This window comes from Meriones unguiculatus, chromosome 7 (assembly GCF_030254825.1).
Source record: "Meriones unguiculatus strain TT.TT164.6M chromosome 7, Bangor_MerUng_6.1, whole genome shotgun sequence".
NCBI lineage: Eukaryota > Metazoa > Chordata > Mammalia > Rodentia > Muridae > Meriones > Meriones unguiculatus.
In genome coordinates, this window is record NC_083355.1 from 90559988 (window position 1) to 90586762 (window position 26775).

The window sequence follows — 26775 nt, forward strand, 5'->3', positions numbered from 1 at the left end:
TAAGAAATGAGCCCGTTTTGGAGGCTAGTGTACGTCCTCTCTTGCACTGGTTTGAAAAGCATGAAAAAGTTTGGCAGATTTTCCTGTGAGATTTCTAAAAGAGTCTACAATTGGGTGGGTGGGTGGCTGGGGCTAGAAATGTCCCCACCACATGGTTGGCAGGACTCATGCTCAAGGGCCCTAACAATACAGCACAGGGTCTTAAACCTCTCTTCCTCAAGCCCTCTCAAAATAAAGGTACAAGAGAAGGAGCAGGAAAAAGTAAAAGATGAAGGAAAAGGCAGAGAAAGGAAAACTGCAGATCAGTATTGGTAGCCACAGAGAACTGGGGCATGATGGGTAAGGAGGTAGAAGTAGAGGCTTGAAGGTTCATGGTAAGCACATGCCCAGGACATCCGAGGCCCTACGGAGGCCCAGCACCACAAAAAATTTTTCTCTGCCTCCACAGACCACTGACACTTGCCTGTTTCAAACATCAAAGCTGCACATTAGAAGTGATATCCAAACTACACTATGACACAATGGCTGAGCAGAAACCAAGCTACAACCCACCAAACTATGCTGGCTGGCTGCATTTGGCAGGGCTGCAGCTGTCCCTAGCTCCCAAATCCCACCCCTCTGACAGGGTCTGAGGGAAGGTGACACTATGGTGAGAACTTAGCCCCCTGGTCACTAGTAAGAACCCAAGGCCTCCGTTTTACCGTCTCTAAGCAAAGGAGTATCACAGCAATCATAAAGACCTGGTCCCGCTTGGCAAACTGATCTGGGCATGCTGGACACTTACCTGCAAAATAAGAATGAGGGCTGTAGTTCAACTGGTGGAGTGCCTGCCCAGTGGGCAGCACGGCCTGGCTTTAATCCCCACCACCATGCAAAGCAGGCATGGTGGTGCACACCTGTGATCCAAGCGCCCGGAAGGTAGAGGCAAGGATGATCAAGTTTGAGCCTGGAGTACATGAAACCACGGACAGGAGGAGCTGGGGGAAACTGCCAGCTGTTATGAGGTTGGTTAAAACACAGCCTAAGTTTAGAGTGGGGACATTCTTGAAGTCCCAGCTGCTTGGGAAGCGGAGGCAGAATGATGACTTCAGCTCTTGAGTTCAAGACCAGGCTACCATAGAATCAGACTGCCATCTTAGGTGTGTGTTTGTACATATACCTGGGTTTATGGACCTATAAAGGAAAAAAAGCTGGTCTGAATAAGCTATTTATTGTATGTAAAGTATGCCCTCTCCCAGACACGCCTCTCGACTTCTGCTCTGCTAGCCCCCAGCTACGTTCCTATCAACTTGGAAAGGAGATACGAGAGCAAAAAAGAGCCAACACAGTTCCGCAGGAAGATTCCTTTATGATGGTGAATGGATGATACAGTTCTAGAGTAGGGCCTCGGGAGGCAGAAAGGAACAGGTCTAAGAAGGACCAATCCGTTCCAGGGCTCATGTCACTGGACACACACCCCAGGAATGACTGCCCACACACTTCGCGGAGTCTCCACCCACCCATCAGTTCAATCAATAATGATGTTGCTTTAGTTCTTCTTTTTTGGCCACTGAGGATAAACTCCACACTGACAGGAGCTCAGCACAACAGTCTTTCCAGTCATGATCGATATGATGTCCGAGCTCTTGCTGAGAAACATTTGTTCATTTGGTTTCTCTTGCAAGAACCAAAGATAAGTTTTCCTTATGATCTGTTGAAATATTTATATATATTTATTTATATGTATTTTAAAAAACACAACTAACAGTCCATTCTGTGCGGTTTCCCTGGAAGGTTTCTTGTGACCACCCCTCCCCCTCTAACAGACAGAGGGGCTGTATGTATAGGAACAAAGAATAAGACACTTTGAGCAAAATTTCTAGTGTGACACTCAGAAGCAGATTGGACTCCGGGGGCAGAGGGGAGGCATTAGGCTCTGACTTGGGGGCAGGGTGTAGCCCTCTAGGAAAGCCTAGTGGTGACAGAAGCATCAAGGAGCAGATATCCTGCTAGGGGAGACCTACTTCCTTTTGGACTCCCCAACTCCAGGAGCCACAAGCACCTGCATTTCGACTTTTCATGTCTCACGATCCTAACCCTCTGCCCCTCTACATACACCAGTGGCTTACACAGGAAGCCGGACCTCTGCTTCAAACAGGCTAGAACCACGAACCAGGATTCACCGTGGGAGAGGTTGGTGGAACCCCCTAGGCTGCTCCAAGCAAGAGGTTCAAACCCAGGCAGCCATGAGTGGGAAAAGGGGCAGGAAAGGATGCTGCCAAGCTCTGGGAGAAGCAGCAAAAGGTGACTGTGAACCTGGCTCGCTTTAGGAGGAAGACTGGCTCCCAACGGCACCTTGTCCCTGTGCTAGGGACACACTGAGGTACGTCTTCAAAGCAGAAGCAGTCTCCATCACTCCAAATCCCCTCTAGATGGATATACAGAGATAGATTTCTTATTTTTAACTGAAGTAAATGCGATGGACTCGGGAGTCCATTCCATTTTACTGAGAGCCGCTCAGTCCCCTGCCCTGAGGTGGGTCATGCCTTCGGGTCTACCACCAGGCTCACCTCCACTGAGGGAAAGTGGCCCGGGGATGTGAGAGGAGAGTGCACACACCGCACACCACACCCGGTGACCAGGAGGAGGGCCTACCTCAGTGAGACTTCTGTTTCTAACCCTGAGAACCTAAGGAGTTGTGAAGGAGTCGGAGAGGGAGCTGGGGTTAAAGGTCACCGGGCTTTTTATTGCAGTTGAAGCAGACTCGGACTGGATGGTCCCAGCCGCGAGAGGGGACGGCCCTCCGGTCATGGGAGCACTCGTCACAGAAGCCCTGTCCACAGGCTCGGCAGTGGTGTTTGGAGAGCTTGACGCTGAACTCCTTGCGGCAGTTGTGGCAGTGCAGGATCTCATGGTCAGGCACCCAGTAGGCTGGCCTGGCAGCATCTTTCACCAGGCCTACACCAGGGAAGGAACGTGAACAGTCAGGACACTGGAACCCTGTCCCTGCGTCTCTCTGACACTTCATGGCTCGTCATCCCAGCTGCACACAGAACCATCACTGTGCTGGGGTTTTAGGAGACTCCTTGCTGAAGATGACCCTGCACTTCTGGTCTTCCTTCCTCCGCTTCCCTAGGACTGTGAGCAGAGCGCCACTGCGTCCAGTGTGTGCGGTGGACTTCAGGAATGCTACCCAGACACTCTGCCACATGAACCGCATCGCCAGCCCCACTGCAGGGTTGTGTGGATGTCTGAGGTAACTGTGTGGGGTCCGTTCTCTTCTCCTACCCTTATCAGACAGGTTCCAGGGAGAGAACGCCATGCCTGGCTTGCGCTGAAGGAGCCTGTCACCGCTAAGCGATCTCCCCACAAAACCTGAGCTCAGTCTGCAGGTCTCACGTAGTAGGAGAAAGCCAATGCCTACAAGCTGCCCTCTGATCTCCGTGTGTGTGCCACGGCACATGCATGTAAATGATCACGCTCCCTCCACAAACACAAGAGATAATTGAAAAACAAAACAAAAAGATGCCAGGCTTCAACCTTGTCCCCAGGGCCTCTGGCTGAGGTACTGATGAGTTTGTTTTTTTGGGGGGTGGAGGTGGGGGTGGAGTGGGGAGTGTTTTGAGATAGGGTTTGTGTAGCTACTCAGGCCATGACACAAACACACAAAATGTTATAACAAGTTCCCGGGCATGTCTTCCCTAAGAATCCTGCTCCCCTTCCTTGAATCTAAGAGGCCTCTGTAACTACAATGAATTACAGAAGCATCTTCCTATACTTCTTCCTCCTCAAACACTAAAGCCTCAAACACTGCTGCCTTTTTGAGACAGAGTCCCACTACGTATCCCTGGCTGGCTTAAAACTTGCCATGCAAACCAGACTGGCCTCAAAGCCTGAGACCTACCTGCCTCGGTCTCCTGAGTGGTGGGCTTAAAAGCATGTGCCACCTGGTTTCATATATTAGCTTTAACATTTATTAAATATTAACATTTATTCACTTTATGTATGTATGTGTGCGGGTGTGAGTGCACGCGTATGCACACGTATGTGTATCTACATGTGCACACAAATGAAAGAGACCGAGAGCCACGAGAGTAGAAGATCGCCTAGAGATGGAGTCATAGGTGGGTGTGAGCTGTCCAACACAGGCGCTTGAACATGAACGTAATGTCCTCTGTGACTGCAGCGAGTGCTCTTAACCACTGAGCCACTTCTCCAGCCCCAAAACATTAGCTCTTGAAACCCTGAAATACCACTGTGGTTTATCCACTACCAGAGGCATCATGCAGAGAGCTCCGAGAGTACACAGAGAGGAAGTGGGGTGCTCCATTGAGCCTAGCATCTACCTGCCCTCAGGTCAGCTTGGACCTTCCCAGTCAGCTCAGACACTTTCCTGCAATATTCAGACAGTAACTCCAGGGAAGGACACTAGGGGAATGAGGTCTGATCTCTGGATGTACTCTATTTTAGACAGAACAGCACGGACCTGCGCTGGCGAACAGCAACAGATGGTAGAAAGGCTGGCCTCCAGGAAGAAAGCAGATGCTACTGAAGGAGTCCACACACAAAAGCAAATGTAATTCGTTCTTTCATTCCTTGCTCCAAAATCAATCCAGTCAGCAAGCAAGTCAAAATGACCATCCAGGGTAGCCTGAAACCCCTCCTGCTACATGCAATATATCCAAGACAGGTACTGCCCAGGCCCACCTAGTGGTATGTCAATGGCTGTCACCACGGCTCCCAAGGTGTTCTGCACGGCCTCGCCCACCTTCCGGGCAATGAGCGTTCCTCCTTCGTCATCTGCCTGCACCTCAGTCACGTCTGTGGACAATCACAAGGGACAGCTGTTACCTAAAAGGAAGTGATTTGTGGGACCAAACAGTTCAGACCCTGAAACTGGCCTGGGCATCTCTTATCCTTTACCTCCGACTCTCTTGAATTGATTTACAACATTTTTCAAGTCAACCTTCTTGGTTCTGGGAGCAGGACCTAGAACTTTCTAGAGACAGAGGGAGGGCCCAATCTAACCTTAAGCCCGCCTTTACAGAACTCATCGGCTGTATGCAGATATATGTCTCTCAGAAGCAAAACTGAGCTCGGAGCTCAGGCCAGGCCAGGTTCTCCCACACCTCTGCCCCAAGGATCAGCAGCACAGGTCTATACTAACTAGGACCTCAGGGGAGGCCTCTCGGAAGTGATGTGGTTGGGGCGGTGAGCACGTAGTGGTCGATTTTAGTGGGTGTGAAGATGGGTGACTCTCCTGCCACCCTCTCGGGCCTCTGAGCCCCACGTTACCTAACTGGACATTCCTGGCATCATAGCAGTTGTCACACACACGGACGGGCGCGGGTCCCCAGCCCCGTTCAGGCACCGGGCGGGTCTTGGATGAACAGCTATCGCAGAAGCCCTCACCGCAGGCCCGGCAGTGATGCTTGGTGTCGTTGTCCTTGAAGGATGTGGCGCACTGGCTGCAGCTCTGTTCCAAGTCCAAAAACAAAAGAGAGAGGCAGGGGTCCTATACTCCTGCTCAACCGGGGGGTGGGGAGGAGCACCCGACCCAGGGGCAACCACAGACTCCTCAAAGTGGGTTCCAGCTCAGCTAGGCCCCAAGCTTTCTGGGGAAAGTAATGCTCTGAATGCAGAAAGGGGAGAGGCAGAGTGTTTCCGGTTACAGAGGTTTAGACAGACGAATCCCAGGTTGTGGGTACCTTCGAGGACTGTGGGCCAGGCCAAGCCAAGAATGACCTCAAAAGGCTTCTTTCTCCGGACTGTGTAGCTGTAATTCCAACATCTAAGCAATATTAACTAGCTCTCACAGGTCCAGAAATACAACCCACCAAGGAGAAGAATATTTACAGAACACAAAAGGAACTCCAGAAACAAAGCCAACAGCCTAAAGCTACACCCTCCACGAGTCTAGGCGCTAACTCTAGGAGGGGAAAATGTCTGTGCCTCCCTCCTGGAACCAGCTTAGCACCAGGCAACATGGTATAAGCAGGGCAGTCTACATCATGGCTCAAGAGGACTCCTACATCATACCAGAATCTGGGAGTTGGGCCTCCAGTAGGCAGGGGCAATCTGGTCTGTTAGCCAAGAAGTCACAGCCTTCGTGGGTCCGAGGCTAAGCTCAGACACTGACTGAGCCATAAAGTTCATCCCATCCAACAGACGCTGGGCAGCATTGTTGTTGTCCTTCAGAAAGGCATCGGTCTGCGATGGAAACACAAGGCCTCATCAATCCCTGAGTGTACGGAGGAAAAGGAGAGGGCTGTCTGGGAGCTCAGCACTGTAAGCCAGCAGGCAGGGCAGAACAGACACAGGCTGGCAAGCTACTAGCTGACTGGCAGGATCACATGCATCAGTCAGCACCCATATTCTCATCTGGGTGACCGTGGTGCCCAATGTACAGTCAGTTGCTCAACTCAGGCCTAATTCTGCCCTCCAGTTCAGAAGGTGATGCATCCTTCAGGGAGCCCACAGCAAGCTCAGTTGGGAATCCTTCTTCCCAGTTTCCCTAATACATGTAAAGCTCTATGAAGCCTACTTCTGTAAGTACAGGGGCTATTACATGGGCTCTGAACCCTGCTGGACTGTGGCCTCTGAGAATAGTGAGCTACCCTTTTCAAGTATCAAGCTCAATCCTGGACACACAGTACTTCAACAAACTATGTTAAAATAACGAATGAGCAGGCAGACACACAGAGTGCAAGGCAGACTAGCTTCAAGGACTAAGAACTGCAGCTGAGGTGCTGTTTTCACAAGACAGAGAGTAAAGTCATCACTTCACTTGCTCGCTTCCCAAGGCCATGCAAAATCTTTGCGATGTGACAGCCTACACCATCAAGGCCATCCAGTCAGGGAGGTGGGCTCCAAAACAGATCACACAAGAGTAAAAATTTCAGAAGTGCCAGAAATTTAGTGAGGAGAACGAAGCTAAGCAGGAAGTCCTCAACTCTGTATGCCTGTATCATCCAAGAAAGCTCTAAGGTGGATTTGTAGCAATCCACCTGGATCTGTGGTTTGGATCCAGACTGCCCTTTAAAGCCTGTGTGTTTGTTCCCCAATTTGGCTCTGTGAAAGGATGCTAGGAATGAAAAAGATAAAAACCACTGAGTTCTAGGTCATTACGGGTGTGCTCCTGAAGGGGACTATGGGATGCTGGTCTCCTCTCTTTTGGTTCCTAGTCTCGAGGTCAATGGGTACCTTCTGTCACACACTGTATTTTACTCTAGTCCCAGGCAACACAGACAACTGGTCATAGAAACCTCCAAAAACTGTGAACCAAAAGAAAAATTTCTTCTTTATAATTTGGTCATCTCAGGTATGTGTTACAGTAACAGAAAGCTGTCCAATATGACTACTGGACTGAATTGTCTACCTAAGTTTAAATAACACAGCTACCAGAATTATCCAGCAAGGGGAACAACAGTAAAATAATGCCCTCTGAGAAAAGTAGTTGGGTTGGCTTTGTTATGATTCATAAGTAATAACAAATACAAATAGTGACTTGATTTTATTCTTGTATAGTCTTTCTTTCTTTCCTTTCTCACTCTTTTTTCTTTCTTTTTCTTTTGAGACAGGGTTTCTCTGTGTAGCCTTGGCTGTCCTGGACTTACTTTGTAGACCAAGCTGGCCTCAAACTCAAGAGATCCACCTGCCTCTGGCCCTCAGAGTGCTGGGATTACAGGTATGTGCCACCACGCCCAGCTGCAGGACCTTTCTAATGTTATCCCAAGCTGGACTTGGAACTCCTAGGCTCAAACCACCCTTCTAACTCAGCCTCCCCAGGAGCTTAGAATAGAGAGCACACTGCCATGTGCTGCTGTGGGGAATTACTGATACAGAATGAAAGCACTAACTGTATCACTGTCTCCTGAACAGATCTGGTTTTCTAACACCCCTAAACTCAACAGGCAAAGTAAGAGAGGCCTCCAGTAACCCTACTCCTAAGTGAGCCATGGGATGTACCTGTCATTTCAGCACTTGGGAGGTGAAGCCCGGAGGATCACAGGCTTGAGGCCAGCCTGGGCAATTCAGTGGGACCCATTTCAAAGTACACTTTCCAGTTTTTAAAATGTACTTCACTGAAGTTTCCCGCTGTGGAAGATGGCTCAGCAAATAAAGGTGTTACTGCCAAACCTGAGAACATGAGCCCAGTTCCTGGGACCCACCAGGTAGAAAAGGGGAACAAACCCCACAAGTTGTCCTCTGACCCCCACGTGTGCTGTAGCGTGAGCATACGTGCACACGTGTGTACACACACACACACACACACACAATTTCCCAGAAAACATAAATAGCTTTCCCACATGCAGACAGTCACTAAAACATTTTCATTAATAAGAAACCATTATTTGACTGTCTAAACAAACAGGAAAATGTTAAGTCAAACTACAGCACTGAGTCAAATGAACTATCATGAGAAAAGGCAGGATAAATGGCATGTACACGCCTATAGTCTCAGCTATCTAGAAGACTCAAGCAGGATGTTCACTTGAGTCAGGGAGCTTAATGCCAGCCGGAGCATCGCAGTAATGCCACATCTCTGCAAAAATAAATGAACAGTAGGTATATCTACAAAAATATGGACATGTGCATATGGAAAGTGAGTAGGAACATACAAGATGAGGTCTTATTTGCTTGTGGAGATGACAGACTAACTTTCAGCTACTTCACGCAAGTTCGTGTTCCTATCATTCACATCACATGATGGACAAATAAGGAAGGAGGGCTGGAACGGAATGGGCTCACGGATCGTCTTCTTAAACCGCTCGTGTGGTGAAATCCAGGGCTGACTTGTCTACGGTAAGCAAGCTCTGCCTCTCCAGACACAAAACACGCGATAACTGAACAGGGCAAGAGACAGGGGACCCGACAGCGGCTCTTACTCCAGGCCATGCGTGTACAATCTCGGTCCGAACCACCGTATCCACAGGATCTTGGTTCCCAAACCAATACTGCCGGCTCCGATAGACCACGCCGCAGTTAGGACATTCGATCACATACCTACGAGAAGGCAAGTCAACAGTCAGCGGTTACTCTGCCAGGTGCTAAGAAGACAAACACCGGCGCCTCTCTGGCTGCGTTAGTCAAACTCACCCGGACCAGGCGTACTTTGCTAGACCCATCCAGGGAGAGTCAGTGGAAGCAGATGTTTTGGGCACCACACTGACTTCCTTGCCTCTCTCGTAGCAGGCCTGAAACATGGATCACTGCCAGTTTAGTCCAGGTCCCACTGGGGCCCTATGACCTCCTCACTCCCCCACCCCACAGATCACACCAGCTGGAGCTTAAGCCCCTCAGGAGTTTAGTTTCCCTGCGGAAGCCAGTGCTAGTCTGGGACCCAAAGCTATGCTCTAAATTACATGCCTGTCACAGCAGAGGATACCCACCTAAAGTGGTTTCCTGAGAAGCAGCTCCGCTAAAGTGAAGCGAACGGATGACCCTTAGCCCTGAGCTCGACAGGAGGGGAGAACAAGCTGAAGCAGCAGAGAAGAGGCCCCAGAATGAGGGGTGAGCACTGCCGGCTCAGCACTTTCTCGTTCTGACCATCACAGGGTTTCTAGGATCTTCCCCGTTGGCGGGTAAGGAGCAGCTCAGCGGACTCACCTTGCAGGTGTAAACTCGGTTGTCATACTGGTGTGAGTAACTACAGCGGGTCTTGGCCTCGTGGGGCACCCCTTCCTTGCCATGGTTCATGCTGTTCTTACACCCGGCCCTGAAAGAAGCCAAACGCAACAGTGAGCCAGCTGATTGACAGCAGCACTCCCATAGGCTTGTCAGGGCCACAGCAGACCTGGGGTCCCAAGCCCACAGGGGGTGTCCACCCGGAGGCCCCTCTGCCACACTGGCAGCGGGATCACAACAGACAGCAGGCCACTAACTATTGCCCTGAATGGAGAAATGGGGAAAACAAAATCAGCCTGGCTCCTCAGGAGAAATGGAAGAGATGGAAGAGGCCTGCTTGACTAAAGATGAATGCTGAGCAGGTGTTGAGAAGTTAAGACTAGAAAAGAGGTGAGCCTGAGATGCGGTTAGCTTAAATGAGAAGGGTCCCAATGTGGTCGTGTGTCTGAATGCTTGCTCCCCAGTTGGGAAGGATTGGGAGACCATTTTGGAGGTGGGTCTTTTGAGTTTTAAAAGCCCACACCATTCCCACTTCTCCCTCTCTATCTCTGTCTGTCTGTCTGTCTCTCTCTCTCTCTGCCTAAAGCATGCGTCAAGATGTAAGTTTTCAGCTAATGCTCCAGGGCCCCGCCTATCTGCCTGCTACCACCTTCCCCATCATGACGGTCACTGACTCTGAACCTCTGGAGCTGTGAGCCCCCAAAGGAAACGCTTTCTTTTATTATAAGTTGTCTTGGCCGTGGTGTCTTCACAGCAACAGAAGAACAACTAAGACAGGAAAGTTAAACCACATGGTTGCCAAAAGGTAAAAATGAAAAGTAAGCCCCCAAATCTGGCAATGTATCCAGGGGAAGCTGAGTGCTGAACACTTTCAAATGAACAGAGAGCTCTGCCAGGCTGACAAGGCAGAAACAGACCAGCATTCTAGGGTTTCACTGTGCTAACAGAAAAGTCTAGAAACCCTGCAGAATGAAAGGTGATGACCCAACAGTGCTTACTCCTGTCATGCCAGACCGAAACAGAGCAAAAAGAAGTATGGCCCACTGGCAACTAATACCTCTTGTCTCTTCACAAGAACTCCCCCCAAACATCCCTTCCCTCTACTCTAAAACTGAGAACCTTTTCACCCAAGCCAGAAACAGTTCTGTAGAGTCCATGACCAACAGCCATGCATAGCAACGTGAGTTCAGGTCTCCTCCTGTAAATGGGCAAGAGTGGAGGACACAGAATAGATGGCGCCCTGAAATAAGTAAAACAATTTGGTGGTAACGAGAACTTGGAGATGTGTCTACAGGACAAAACACAGCAACCTGGCCTTGGCACACTGTGGTTAGACTCACAGGATCCATCAGGCAAGTGAGAAGACTGTGATTTAACTGCCCTCCACAGCTTAAAGTGATACAGCGATCCTCAAGGTAAGGCTCCCCAAGGGGTGTCACCCCACCTGGGCACTATGAAAACCACCAATTCATAGGTTCTTTGCAGATCTACTAAATGTGAAATGGAGCTAACCAATCCGCTTAGCACTGAGTTCCTCTGATTCAGGCTAAATTAAACTTGTGAGTCACTGCTGTAACTCTGTGGCCTGTGGAGTTCACAGAACAACAACATAGCATCACCCTGAAACCTTTTCAAGACACAGGCATGCCTCGGGCCCCATCCAGACCTACTGATTTGGAGCCTGGATTTTAACGACTAAAGGTGCTATAGGTTAAAGATGGAGAATTATTCTAGGCCAAGGCTCTCAGCTTAAGGTACACTTCCAAATACCCTGAGGAGCCTTGTAAATACAGCACCGCCAAGGGCACAGCCCAGATCCATCCAGGGAAAATCCCTGGATGTGGAGCCTTGGCCTCAATTCTGAGTGTTCCTTAGAAAATTCTACTGTGTTCTCAAGGTTTGTCCTTATAAAGAAAAATAAGCCCATAGAGTCAAGGTCTATCACAGAGCTCTGCACACACTGGGGAATGAGGGTGGGAACGCTCAAGTACGAGATGAACAAGTACAATAGTATGAAACAAACAACAACTGAAATCAGTGGTCAAAGAAACAGAAGAGCAGGCAACCCAGTCACCTGCATGAAAAGTGCCCGCAACAGAAGCCAATCAGCAACTCAGATCTGTACCGGTCTTCCTGATGTGTATTCCTAAAGCCCTTACTGTCCCCAGAGGGTGGTCTCCAGGTCAGCAGGGTCACCTGGAACTTGTCAGCAAGGCATCATCAGTCCTTACCTCTGGGAATTATTTTCTTAATTTTAAAATTACACACCCAGATGTTGCATGAGCAGAGGTCAGAGGACAGCTCTCTTTTCATCTTGTGGATTCCAGAATCAAACTCAGGTCATCAGGCTTAGCAGCAGGAACCCCTGCTCGATGAGCCATCTTGCTGGCCCCAAGTCCTGTCAGATTCTATAACATAACTAGCAATCTGGTGACCGGTCCACATGCCTACGTCAGAAGCCACACTTTCAGCTGCTGGTTCCAGGATGGAGGACGGGCCTGGCTTCTCTCACTTACCCACAGCTGAGGCAGATCGAGGAGCAGGTGAAGTACTCATCTGGAAAAAATGAACTGTGCGCCATCTGGTCATCAGGGATTTCACCGCTGAAGCGGTCGCTCAGTGCCTGCCAAGGAGGGAAGATGATCTGTGAAGGCCCTCAGGAAGCCTGGCTCCAGCTCCCCCTTGCCTGCCTTTCTAAGATGGCCTACTCGTCCCTAGCAGATTTCTTGCAAATACCACAATGGTGGAGAGAGCCATGCGCATGAAATCTTTACTCTTCTCCCTGACCCAACCTGCACCAACTCTCAACACAGAACACCTTGGAGAAAGCAGCTCATTGCCCGAAGTCAAAAGTAAAGTTACTCTTCTCCCTTAATTGCCTTAGAAAGCACAAGCTCCTCCCACCCATGCAGCATTTTATTCGACACCATCACAGATATTGACTGAGGTTCATTTCCTCTGGGAAAGAACTCACACTCAAGGGTAGGAGCCAAGAAGCAAGCTGGGAGTATCTAGGCTTCCCTCCCCTTTCTAACCAATGGCTCCCCCATGAATGTGACCAGTCCACGTAACTATCTCAACATAGGAAAAAAGTCATCTGTCCAAAAGAATGAAAAAAAAAAAAAAATTCCCCAGTCATTGATCAAGTCTATTAACCTAAAAGTCTGCAGACGGCCAAAGCAAACACTGAAATGAAAGGCGAAGTGCTTGCGAAGCAGAGCATCTTGTGTGGAGAGTGCTTCCATATCAAATCCAGATTCAACTATTCTGTAGCTGAAGGATCCCTCAGCCTAGTGAACAAATAGTAACAGGCTTCCAGGGCTTTGGGCGCTCAGGTGCCTCCTGATGGAGTTACTGACTTCAGCATTCCAAGTCTGAGGCAGCCACACACTATGTGGGGGAAAAAAAAGGAAACTAGCTGTAAAAGCATACGGTGTTATTCCTTCAGCGAAAGAATGGGGGGGAGGTTGGGACGAGAGCCTGAGGGCAGATAAAGTGGACTTTGGTGGAGGCGGCCTTTCTGAGACGGCTCTCGTGTAGCCAGGGCTGTCCTTGAACTGAGACTCCTGCCTCCATCTTCCTAGGCCTGGGATTACATGTATACTATACCCGGCTCCAGGTGAAGTATTACACTTGGACTGATTAGCTATTTATTTATTGGGTTTTTGTTTTGTTTTGTTTTTCCTGGCTAGTCTGGAACTAGCTATGAATACCACAGTGGTCTCAAACTCAGAGATCTACTGGCCTCTGAGGGGTGTGCCACTATGCCCAGCTTTTTTTTTTTTATTCCTTTAAACTTTTTATTTATTTATGTAGATGAATGCTCTATCTGCACATACAGCTGCATGCTAGAAGAGGGCATAGGATCACATTATAGATGGTTGTGAGCCACCACGTGGTTGCTGGGAACTGAACTCGGGACCTCTGGAGAGCAGACAGTGGTCTTAAATGCTGAGCCATCCCTCCAGCCCCTATGGGCACCTTACAAACTTTTTAAAGAGTCTCACTTAATGAGAGCTTATTTAAGCATCCTCAGCTGAGTTGTAGATTAGGGGTAGAGCACTTGCTTAGAATGCATTAAGACCTAAATAAATTCTACCCCAGCACTGCAGAAGACTAAAATAGGTTTCTCTTCTTTTCCATAAAGCCCTAAGCTGAGGTGAAAGCTATAGGCCTACAGCACTCTGTGGTACCCGCCTGAGTGACATCAGCTAGGACCCGACTGGTAAGAACTCACACAAAGGTTCAAATTCAGGTCCAGGAAGGACAGCAGGGAGGCCCACAAACACTATTTTTAAGTGATGGCAACCAAGTGGCAATTTTTGAGTCAGGCTAACAAAGACTTCACAAATACTATCATCTCTATCCTGCTTGGGGATTTAGCAAAAGCACAAAGACCTGAAACTGAAATTTTAACTCATATGGCTGTGTATTGTCAGGTTTTGTGTATCAACCTGACTCAAGTTAGTGTCATTGGAGAAGGAGCTTCAATTGAGAAAAAGGCTTCCATGAGACTCAGCTGTTAGGCATTTTCTTAACTGGAGATTGGTGGGGGAGGGCTCAGCCCACTGTGAGTGGTGCCAGCCCTGGGCTGGTGGTCCTGGGTTCTATAAGAAAGCAGGCTGAGCAAGCCCCGTGAAGCCAGCCAGTAAGCAGCACCTCTCCATGGCCTCTGCATCAGCTCCTGCCTCCAGGTTCCTGCCATGTTTGAGTTCCTGTCCTGACCTTCTCCAATGATAGACCACGATCTGGAAGTGTAAGGTGAATAAACCCTTTTCTCCCCAACTTGCTTTTTTGGTCATGGTGTTTCATCACAGCAACAGAAACCCTAAGACGGGCTGTGCTGGGCATAATTCTGAGGAAAATGGTGGAAAAGCAGGTCATCATCTTGCTAGTAAACCTCCAAAAGATTTGGAAAGTTTATGTATTTAAAAAACCACCAAAGATACAGGGTGAAAGTGTGATGGCTCATCTTGTCAGCTTAACCACACCTGGAATTAACTAACCCCTAGCAGCTGGACACACTCGTGAGGGATTCTCCTCCGTGGGATCACCTGAGTCAGAAGATCCTGTAACTTTGGGACACAGTAACTTTGGTGGAGCCTATGTAAGCAACAAGGATGAAGGAAACTGGCTCTCACTCTCCCTGGCGAGTTCATCTATGCTGTCCCTGAGGGATCACTTCACTGGTGTCAGAACCTACTTCTTTGGGATTCCAATGTGGACTAAAACTGGCAGCTCTCTAGGGCTTCCCTAGGACTCCAGCGCCACACTGGGGCTGCTGAGACGTCCAGTTTTATGAAAAAATACAGGATCTCTGGCCTATCCCTCAGGAGACAGCTATCGTGGAACACTACTACGTGGAACACTGCCTGGGAGCCACTCGTGTGTGTGTGTGTGTGTGTGTGTGTGTGTGTGCGTGTGTGTGCGCGTGTGCATACGTATGTTCACTCTGTCAGGTCTGTTCCTTTAAACAGCCCAGATACAAAAGTTCGTGGGAATTTTGCATTAAGCGCAAGGCCCATAAAGTCATTCCAGTGTATAGCGGACAGCTCTGCGCTGCCATGCCTGTACCACTTTCTTCACTAGAGCTCACAACGAACACTGAGCATCGAAGGAGCCCGCCCCTGTGGGACGTGTGGCTCCTCGGCTGCTGCTGCTAACAGTGCGTTAGTGGTTCTGATGCTGGGGCTGTGTTCCTTTCTTCCTGAGGCATTCTCACTGCCTAGACCAGACAGTGCACAGGGCTGAAGAACCTTTCTCAGCTGCACTTATGACACCTGAGAGGCGCAGGCAGAGGCTATGAAGTCCAGGTCATCCTTGTCTACGTGCTGAGTGTGAGGCCAGCCTGAGCTAATGAGAGCCCGACTTAAACAAAACAACGGAAAAGAGCCTCTGTCGTTACTGGTCTTCATGGCTGCTGCCACCTGCAGGTGAACACTTAGCACCTGCAAGAAAACGTTTATCTAATAAAGCGTCACAGAAAGAAGTGAAGGAACATGGTGTCTCCTATAGGCAACATGGGAGAGAGCAAGAAATAGTATGGCCTTGGAGGTTTTACAACAGATAGCCCAAAAGCTAACTTAAATACTTGCCTTCTTTTTCTTTGTCCTAAGACAGTCTCATGTAGCTCAGGTTGGCCTCAAATTCACTACATGGCCAAGGCTGACCTGCACCCCTTGATCCTCAGTCCACCTCCCAAGGCCCAGCACAGAGGATGCCACTATGGCAGTCACTCTGGGCTGAACTCAGAGGAGGGACTTGTCGCCCTATAACAATGATGGAACACTTTCTCATCCCAAGCAGCTTTGTTCACAACTCTGGAAGCTCTCTAGAGAAAAGGGGGCATTTTCCCCTTCTGGTAGCACACGCCTTTAATCCCATCATTACTAAGGAAGAGGCAAGTAGATCTCTGAGTTCCAGGCCAGCCAGGGCTACATAGTGAGAGAGACCCTGTCTCAAAACAACAGAAATGATCATTTTAAAATATCCCTTAGACCTGCAGCCTTCTCTGACCCAGACTAACTGCTGCCTTGTACTGTCAAAGGCAACAGTAACCTCTTATGACATCAGAGAGAGAACTCTTACACAAACCAGCCCAACCCCTCAGAGAACCAGCATGCCACTTCTCCCCCAAGTCACAGGCTGACAATAGTATGTCCGGCCCTGACAGGCTTCAGGACAACTTAGAAACATCAAGCATATGGGAAGAGAATAGTAACTATTAAACAACAAAGGTACCATATTTTAGACACAGATGGGGAAAACTGTCCTTCTTCCACTGTAATTTTTCTCTAGTATAGACATAACTTCCTACCTACTGGCTCAGACAGCTCAAAATTCCCAAGCCCAGGCCTGGCGATGTACAGGTATGAGGTCCTAGGTCCACTCCCTAGCACTTAAAAATAAAAAATAAAAAAAAAAATTCCAAACCTCACATCATTCCATGGTTCTCGGTCTCTCTTCTTCCTCAGGTCTCAAACTACAAAGGAAAGGCAAGGAAGGGTCTCTTGAGAGTGCCTGTGAAAGTATTTGCGGCAAAATTGGAGACCTCGTTGCCTGGAAACCAGATGATCTTGAACTTTAGTTGCCTTGGCAACAGTAGGGTCCTTTCTATTGTACCTTTAAGGTTAGCGCAGTTATCAGGAGCTATCAGTGATCAGTGGAGGGCCTGGTTCCAAATGTATTTTCTACAATCAATGTTGCTACCCTCCAGCAATGACTTCACGAATATTTAACAGATGCTTCCTAATGTGATGAAACTGGAAAGTCAGAGTTTCTACATTTAAGGATCCGAGGCTAAAGAAGGTATCACATGACACCTACATGGCTTCAGTCTGAAAATGCATCGACTGACCACTCAGAACTCTAAGTACGGATATGCACGGTTAATTCAATTTTCAGTTTCCCTTCTATTCAATATTCATTCCCCTACTGGCCTGGGACTTGGGCATCTGTGAAGGTGTGTTTACAGGTATCCAGGCTGGTGCTACTGCGAACCTTACAGAAAGGAGTAGTTATCACAATTAAAATGGTCCTGGGGCCTGCAGAACACAACAGATGACAGGGAAAGTGGTCCTGTGAGCAGGTAGCCAGTTTCAGGCACAAATGGGCAAGCCACCAGTGGCCACAGACATCCCTGACATGTGCAAATCGCAGCCAGTGCATGCTCCCCATGCGTCACTCCTTCTCACAGATCACATTTCTAAGGCCATTCTTCCCACTCAGTAACAAAAATGAGCTGACATGAACAGAGAAAGCACTTGCCTAACGGGTACTAGGTCCTGGCTCCAACCCCTAGGACTATCAAACCCAAAAAGAACACAGAAACAAGGCCAGGCATGGTAGCACATGCCCTTACTCCCAGCAGAGGCAGAAGTATCTCTGGGTTATTAGAGGCTAGCCTAGTCTACAGATTAGTCAGGACTACATAGTGAGATCCTGTCTGTCGCAGTCAATGTTCTATTGCCATGAAGAGACACCGTGACCATGGCAACTCTTAGAAAGGAAAGCATTGAACTGGGGCTGGCTTGCAGTTTCGGAAGTTTAGTCCACTATGATCAGACCATGAGGCATGGCGGCACACAGGCAGACATGGTGCTGGAGAGGTAACTGGGAGTTCCACATCCAGATCGGCAGGCAGCAGGAAGTGTGACACCGGGCCTGGCGTGAGCATTTGAAACCCCTAGGCCCGATGACACACTTCCTCCAACAAGGCCACATGTCCTAATCCCTGTCAAGTATTGCCACACCCTAATGACCAAGCACCCGAGCATCCAAAATCAAACTACCACACAACAACAACAAGAACAGAAGAAGGAGAAGAAAAGGGTAACGATGGCATACACCACATACCTCTAATCCTGGCACTTGGGAGGCAGAGGCAGGTGGGTCTCTGAATTTTATTTGTTTTTGAGATAAATTTTCATGTAGCCCAGGGTGGCCTCAACCTCACTATGCAGACTAGCTGTGAACTCCTGACCTTCCTGTCTCTACCTCCTAAACGCTGAGACCATTAGCATAGTCACCACCACGCCCAGCTCACAGCTTGTAAATTATAAAGGTTTCTCTTTGTGACCTTTGTTTTAAACGAGTCTCAATCTGTAGCCTAGGCTGGCCTAGAATTCACTAGGTAGACCAAACTGGCCTTGAATTTACAGTGATCCTCCTGCCTCTGCCTCCAGTGTACTCTAATTACATGAATGCAGTAACACATGAAGATATTTTTCAAAGATGCAAGGAATAGGTTCCGGTACTGCAGGACAACAGTGGCACATGAGAATGGAGATCCTCGGGGGCCTGTTTAAGGTTTTAAAATTATGTTTACCTACAGATGTGTATTTATGGGGAGGCGATGCACATGTCACAGCATGTGTTTGAAGGTCAAGGGCCAGGCAGCAGGACCCGGTTCTGTCCTTCCACCATGTGATCCTGAGGTCAGACTTGGGTCACTGGGGTTGACAGCCAGCACCGCTACTGGCTGAGCCATCTCGCCAGCCCACTGATAACTTTCCATTGCTGTATATGAATTTGCAGAAAAGCCTCGAGAACAGCTTAAGCAACACAACTCACAATTTATGCAAATCAGCCAGGGGTGGTGCTATACGACTGTAATCCCAGCACGGGGGGGGGGGGGGGGGGGTAGGTAATGTGTGAAGGGGCTAAGGCAGGCGGACTGAAGCTAGCCTGAGCTAAGAGGGAGATTCCCCAAACAAAACTCCAAAACCGCCAAGTCTACACTGGGCCCCACTGCACCAAGCACGTGAACAAACAGCACGGTATTTAAGCCAGGACCCACCCAGCTTTATGACAACTCCTATCTCTTCTTTCCCACCCTTCCCGGGTCCACAAGTCCACCCTGGGAGCCACAGGGGTATCCTCGGCATGGCTCCAATCTCTTGGCCAATGCTCCCCTTGACTCTCTCCAAGAGCTTTTAAATGCTGGCACTGCCTCAAGACCCTGCAAGTGTGTGACACAGTGTATACAAAGCAAACAGCAGAAATGAAGTGCTCAAAGAATGAGCTGATGATTTTACTACAAAGAATAGTGAATTAAAGTGTATACACACACATACACTGAAGACAAAAGATTGTGTTGAAGTCAAAGCCTTGATGGAAAAAGACAAAACAGAAGAAAAATTAATATTTAAATAGAATTACATACTCAACTATTTGAACAATGATCACTATTAAAGCATAGATATACACAGCCGGCAGCACTGGTGCACACACTGGGAAGCACTGGGAGGCAGAGGCAGGCGGATCTCTGTGAGTTCGAGGCCAGCCTGGTCTGCAGAGTGAGTTTCATGACAGCCAGGGCTACACAGAGAAACGCTGTCTCAAAAAATAAAAATATGTATGTACGTACAGATATACTGTGAGCTGTAGTTATGAAAACCTGTCTGTAATCCAGCACTTGGGAGCTAGAGGCAGAACAACCAGGGGTTCAAGGCCAGAGCTAGCTACACAGAGATCAAGACCAGTCATGAGACTCAAAAAACATCAGCAAAAAGTTATATATACATATTTACAATCCCAACTCCTTTAAAAAAAAAAAAAAAGACATATATGTTTATGTAAATGGGTGTCTGTATGTACATCTGCACACCAGAAGAGGATATCAGATCCCACGGAACTACAGGTATAGACAGTTAGGAGCTGCCATGTGGGTGCTGGGAATTGCACTCAGGACCTCTGGGAAGAGCAGCCAGTGCTCTTAGAGCCATCCCTTCGCCCCCACTCTCTCCCCTTTTAAATTGGGGTTAGAAGAGATCGATACTGTCTGACTCCATTGCCTAAGCTAGAACTTATAAAACTTACTATGTAGCCCAGGCTGGCCTTAAGCCACAGGAATTTTCACTCCTAACCAATTCTGTTTGGTTAACCATTTTCTGTATGTAGGCAGAAGAGTACTGGTTTGTTCTTTTGAGATATGACCCTCTTGTTCTAGACCTCTGAGTGCTAGAGTGACAGGCAGCGAGCGTCTCTGGCTTATAGTCCTCCCCCGTCACAAATCCTTCCTTCAAAAAGAGTGTAACAAAGGAACTAGTTCCCAATTAGAAAGAGTTTGTATGATAGCTAAGTAGGGTGAGACTTGCAACAGAAAGTTTACCAATAATATCTTACCTAATAACTATTCATCCTGGTGCATTTGAACAATGAAATCCTGTAGTTAGCAACATGACCTAAAAAGCTCACATAATACAGTATTTAGGAGCTTACAGGAAGAAAGAGTCACAAACTTACGCTAATATGATAGTAAAATATGTATCTTTTTAGGTTTTGTTTTTTCATTTATATACACCTTACTACCTGAAAGTGTTACTAGTGGCTGAGAATGCGGCTCTAAGCAGGAAGGCACTTGCCTAGAAAAACCCCATCGTGGCAAAATTGGAAAGTAAAACTAAAGAAGCGTTTACCCTGGCTGCCCCTGGGGAGGGACTGGGAGTGGCCTTTCTCACTTTTAGCCAGTGTTGGGGCATCTACAGTTTCTGTACTTCAAACCTAACCTAACCTAACTCAAAAGGATGTGAATGTAGACAAATTCTTCACTCAGTACAGTCTTAAGGCCAGAATTTTTATTTTCTTTTTATTTATTATAATTGTGTGTGTACTTGTGCACATAGATATGCATGGAGGTCAAAGGAATGTGGTGGCTGGTTCTCTCCTGCCACGTGGGTCCCTGAGGTCAGATTCCGGTTGTAAGGCTTGGCACCAAACTCCTTCACCCACTGAGCCATCTGCCAGCTTTGGAATTTTCACTCCTAACCAATTCTGTTTGTTTAACCATTTTCTGTATGTAGGCAGAAGAGTACTGCTTTGTTCTTTTGAGAGATGGTCTCTTTACGAGCCCAAATATATAACCCAAACTGGCCTTAATCCTCCTGCCTCAGCCTCCTTGTGCTCAGATTGTAGGCACACCACCACATCTAGCAAAACTACTGCAACAACTTTTTCCCCTTCCGTTCCTCTTTTTTCCAACGTAAGACCCTCATTGACTGGCACTTCTACATCAGACACCCAATCACACTTACCTCCCAAGGCCTCTACATATGTCCCCAGTCCCATGACCCCCAAAAGAGGAAAAAAAAACAAAATTAAAACACACACACACACACACACACACACACACACGTCCAATCAATGCTGCCCATATACTCACTGGAGCATGACTAACCTCCCAGTGACCTGTCCCCCAAACAGAGCTGAGTCCCTCCCCTCCCAGACCCCACCAGAAGCCATCAACTGTGGAGACCCACACTTCAGCACCCTATCACACACCCCTTGAGAGTTCTCTCAGTGGCCTCCTGTCCAGCCTGCTACTCTTTGTCTTGGGGGACTCTTGAGAGGGGGGGTGCCACAGATGCCCTCCATGTTTCTCCCTCTCAGGTGTATATCAGCAGTCACCCACATCACAGCAAGAAAGTGGCCTCCTGGATCTTCGCAGCCAGCAGAAGCACGGGCTAGGGGCCTCCGAACAGTCTTTGGTGACAGCACAGACCAGAAACATAGCCCCTAGCTGAAGTAGAACCATGGACTCAGCCCAGACCTCACACATCACGCTGGGGACAGCACGGCCCACAGACCCTGAACCCATTCTTAATTGGTAATTTCAATAACCTCTAATGCCCTGAGTCACGGTCCCTGGGTATCTTATGTTGATGCTCACCTCTGCCACTGTTCCAGCAACTTATTACTCATCGACAGCAGTGCACTTTAAGAGCGCAGTGACGTTACACAACACAGACGTCTCCTGTCTAGATAAGGCCCAGGGCACTGTGCGAGTGTGAATGCTTCCACTCACGCACACCAACTCAACTGGGCGCATATCTGTAACTCAGCCTTGGGAGTTAAAGGCAGGACAAACAGGAGTTCAAGGTTAGCCTAGTAAACAGCAGACCAGCCTGAGCTACATGTGTCCCTGTCTTAAAGGAAAGCAGGAGAGAGGGCCATAGAAGCTCAGTGGTTAAGAGCAGGTACTGCTCTGTCACGGGATCCAAGTTTGGCTCACATTGCCTGTAATTCTAGCACGAAGTGATCCCAAAGCCTTCTTCTGGCCTCCAAGGGCCAGTCATCTGCACATGCATAATGAAAAAATAAAACCAAATGCTAGTTGTAATGACCCACACCTTTAGTCCCAGAACGCAGGGGCCAGAGGCAGGCATATCTCTGAAAGTTCAAGGCCAGTCTGGTTCACACAGTGAGTTACAAGACAGCCAGGGCTACAAGGTAAGACTCTCGCCTCAAAGACGGGCATGGGGAAAGGCTCAGAAGTTTAAGAGCACCTGCTGCTGCTCTTGCAGAGGACCCGGATTTGATTCTTAGTACCCACCAGTTACAGCAACTCACAATCATCTATAAATCCAGTCCCAGGATCTAACCCCTTCTTCTGGCCTCCACAGGCACTGCATGCACATGGTTCACAGACATACATGCAGGTAAGACACCCAGATACATAAAAAATAATTTAAAAAACAACAACAACAAAAACACCAAAGGGCACCAGAAGAATCGCCTGTTTGATTACACAGCACCTGTCATGGTCGACGCTAAGTTCAGTCTTACAAAGCAGGAAGCACCCTCCATCAAAACATGCTACAGGTGGAAGCCAGGAACTTTATCACAGGGATCCATTAAACTGTGCTAGCAAAATGACAGTGATCCTACTGCTGGCATGGATCCACTATGTGCCTGACTTGAAAAAAAAAAAAATTACAGTTTTCTGTTTTGTTTTGTTTTTTAAGACAGGGTCTCACTATCTCGATCTGCCTAGCCTGGAACTCACTATGTAGACCAGGCTAGCCTTGAATTCACAGAGAGCTGCCTCCACAGTAATGAGATTGAAAGCATGTGCCATCATGCCTTTAATGATGTGAAAATGATATAATTCTTTTTTTTAATTATTTATTATTATTTTATGTGCATTGGTGTTTTGCATGCATGAATGTCTGTGTGAGGGGGTCAGATCTTGGAGTTACAGACAGCTGGGAGCTGCCATGTGGGTGCTGGGCATTGAACCCAGGTCTTCAGGAAGAGCAGTTAGTGCTCTTAACCACTGAGCCATCTCTCTTGAAAAGGATACAATTCTTAGAGATGGGTTTCCCAAAAGGTTAGCGCACTAACTCCCGGGTTTTAGATGACACAGGGCATGAATGTAGCTAACACACTGAGTGACAGCCAATTCCACAGTAGAAAGCATCCCCTTTGAATTTCTTCCCCAAGTTTCAGAATCTGAAGAAAGTCTCATGCAAAGATCCTCCTAAACGCTCTCATAAATCCCAGGTGCCCTCAGACTTGATCATTTGCAGCCAAAATGTCTTTGAACTTCTGATGTCCCTGTCTCCACTTGCCAGGGCCCGGATTACAGGCATGCACCACCATGCCCAGTTTATGTGGTGCAGGGGAGCCAAGATGGGGATAAATTTCTGCCGGGCAAGCAGTCTACCAACTGAGCTACCACCTCCTCGGCCTTTATCAACTGTTTTACTGACTCAAGATTCCTTTTCCCCCGGAGCTCCTGCCAAGACGAAGGCGCATGCCACGTGCAACCCCACCACGCTTCCAGGCTTCCAAGCACCGGCACCGGGAGTACTGGGGACTGAGCCTTCTCTGGCATGAGAAGTACCCAGGGCAGGAGCCGACTGACCTTCAGAGCTTTGAAGATGACCCCTGGGTGCCGGGGAGACCTGGTGGTGTTGTTCTCCAGCAGCTGCTCCAGAGCGCGCCGGAGCCCCGAGAAGTCTGTGGGAGGATTGTATGTCCTTGTTCCCTTGTAATGGATGGAGCTGAAGGCTTCGGGGAAGCGGCCCAGCTTCCTGAAGCGGTCCTGGATGAGCTTCTCGGGGGCCTCTGAGGGGTGATCTGTAGCAGAAAGGCGAGTGGCAGTGAACGCCTTCTTGAAAACAAGTCACCTACCTCTCACCGAGAAAGAAAGATGAATTTTAACTCGGCACATGTAAAGCACGCACGGGCGCGGCGACTGTGTGGTTAGAAATATAGCATCTGCTTGGCAATGACTGAAAAGGAGAAAGGAGAGAGCACGGGCATCTCCTGAGCTGGCACCGAGTACATGGGTGTGTGACTCACTGGCTTACACTCTGTGATGTAATGTGCACACACACATTGCATCTGTATGTGTAACATAGAAGAATCCTGAAAAGGGTTCACTGGGAGAGAAATGTAGACACATCAGCATAAAAGGAAGGACAAATGTGGCCTGTGTTCTCCTGCCCTTCCTGCCACACTTACCACCTCCCTGCACAGCTTGCTCTGTGATCACACATGACACTGCGATTACAAAGCTGCAGTTTTCCAGCCCATGGATCCATTTAACGGGCTCTCTACCAGTGAGCACTCACAATTCTACACTTTGGGAATGCGAGTCTTGGGTGATGAAGCTGTGAAGCCACGCGAAGCTGGCAAGGCGGGGGGACTGGCTTGCACACGGAGCACCTTCTAGAGGGGAAGGTGTGGTTACAAAGATACGTTAGCAAAATCACTCAACACTGAAGGTACACTAGTTCAAACTTCAAGGGACAGTCTCCAACAGCAGCTATCATAATTCTAAACTTATTCCCTATTCGCAGCTCATGCTGAGACTTGAAAGAAGTAGCAGGAAACCCTCCTTCCCCCAAAGCAACGCAGGAACCTGACTTGGCCCCTTCCCTTCCTCCCGACATCTCTGCATGCCTTTCCCAAGCATGCAATCAGTGCTCTCAAATGACTTCCTTCCACTCATCAGTGTAACAGAATCCAGACAGGACATCCCTAAAACAAATATCCTAACTCAGAAATGATTCCAACACTATGCTGGTTTGACTGGGTTGCTGACCAAAAGCGACTTGGGAGTGGGAGGGAAAGTTTACTTTCTTACACAGCTGGGGCCCACCTGCATAGGGATGGCAGTACCCACAGTGGGCCAGACTTTCCTACACCAATTAGCAATTTAAAAACAAAAAACAACGGAGTTTGGGGCTGGAGAGATGGATCAGTGCTTAACATCACTGGCTGTGCTTCCACAGGCTCAAATCCCAGGACCCATATGGCAGTTCACAATGGCTTCTAACCAGATTCCCAGGGAATCTTGACACCCTCTTCTGGCCTCCTCAGGTATACAGGCATGCAGACAGACAAAACACCCACACACATTGAATAATTTTTTCTTGTAAAGAAAGAATGAAAATGGGGCTGGAAAGAGAGCTCGTGGTGAAAGCAACACTGGTGGTCCTTCAGGGGAGCTGGGTCCGAACCCCAGCACGCTCACAACTGGCTAACAAGCCTCTGGGACTCCAGTTCCAAAAGAATAGGCTGTCCTCTTCTGGTCCTCACAGACACTCCACGCGCACGGTGCACAGACATATGCAGACAAAGCATCCATACACATAAAAATAAATCTCAAGAAAATGTCCACAGAGCAATCTGCCAAGCCAGCCCCCAACTTCGACTCCCTCGGCCAGCCCTGGGTTCTGCCAGGCTGACTTCTGAAACCAGGAGACTTCAGATTCAGGGTGCTCCTTCTGCAAGGCCTTTGCAAACATTCCAAATCCAAAACTTCCAAGCTTACTTTTGGTCCCAAGCATTTTGGATAAGGAATACTCAACCTGTCATCCATTTCCTATTAAACTCCTACCTAGCCCTCCTCTATCCAGGACAGCAACAAGACTGAACAGAGATCTGAAACTAACCAGCTACTGAGACAAGAGAAATGCAATGACCAGTTCGCCCACATTCTGGCCCTCCTCAGTGCTGTCCTCACTTTGTCTCAAGGCTTCAAGAAGGCCTGCTGCTCTAGAAAAGGCTCCAGATTTCAGAAATTGAGGACCGTGGTTCCATCCCCATTTCTGCTAGGACCTCCTTGGTGACATATGGCAAGCAGTACCCTGAGCTGTCATTTGGGGCTGCTACACACAGCACAGTACATAGCACAAGGCAAAAAGCTGGCTTCTGGGGCCGGTTATTTCCAAAGCTTGAGCTGACAATTAAACCTTGCCCCTCAGGCTGTGAAGAGCCAGAATGACTTAGAAGCTGATCACAAGGAGGATCCTGTGTCAGAGTTTCCTGCCTCCTCACCACCTTATCTCACAGTCAGTTCCCATTTAGTCCCTTCCTCCACTGTGGAAGGTCATGACTCAGCAGGATTACCACAAACAACCTCCCTTACTACTGCTGTCATGGCTCAGTCCCCAAACCTTCCTACTGACTACCATGGAGACTCCCCAACTTCAGACATGTTCCTACTTGGTCCTTGGGGTGGGGAGGAAGGCGGGTGCTTTGAAATACGAAACTAACATTGTATAGGCCTCTGCCCAAGATCCTTCAGAGAACTGCTCCAAGGCCACCCATGCCCTGATCCTCAAGTAACTCTAACACAACCTAGCTTTGCTTCAAGTGGGCACAACTCTTAACTTCTCACTTAACACACATCTGTGCACCAAACATTCCCCTGCGCTCTTTAAGACACATGGAGCAGCGAGTAAAACAGGCAACATTTCTGCCTTCGTGTTGTTTCCATTCTCATGGAAAACACCAAAAAACAAGTAACCACACACAGAATGGTTCCAGCTGAGAGGACTGCGGGTGAATGGTCGAGTGTGTCAGCACTAGGGTGGAGGAAGGACCACATCATAGGAAGTCTGGAAGGCTTGGCCCAGATGAGAGATGGAGAGCTAG

At 48.5% G+C, this 26775-nt stretch overlaps 1 protein-coding gene across 2 annotated transcripts in view; it reads right to left on the minus strand.

Moving 5' to 3' along the window:
• Positions 1-1328: 1328 nt before the first annotated feature.
• Positions 1329-26775, minus strand: part of Zfyve1 (zinc finger FYVE-type containing 1) — a 52904-nt gene continuing 27457 nt past the window's right edge. For both annotated transcript variants that reach the window (XM_060387821.1, XM_021653694.2), the window contains exons 4-12: positions 23753-23967; positions 12123-12229; positions 9589-9697; positions 9079-9176; positions 8868-8985; positions 6019-6189; positions 5275-5455; positions 4687-4800; positions 1329-2937 (exon numbers count right to left, since the gene is read on the minus strand). In XM_060387821.1, the coding sequence (XP_060243804.1) occupies positions 2705-2937; positions 4687-4800; positions 5275-5455; positions 6019-6189; positions 8868-8985; positions 9079-9176; positions 9589-9697; positions 12123-12229; positions 23753-23967 (1346 nt within the window). In that variant the 3' untranslated portion in view covers positions 1329-2704. The remainder of the gene's footprint in view (positions 2938-4686; positions 4801-5274; positions 5456-6018; positions 6190-8867; positions 8986-9078; positions 9177-9588; positions 9698-12122; positions 12230-23752; positions 23968-26775) is intronic.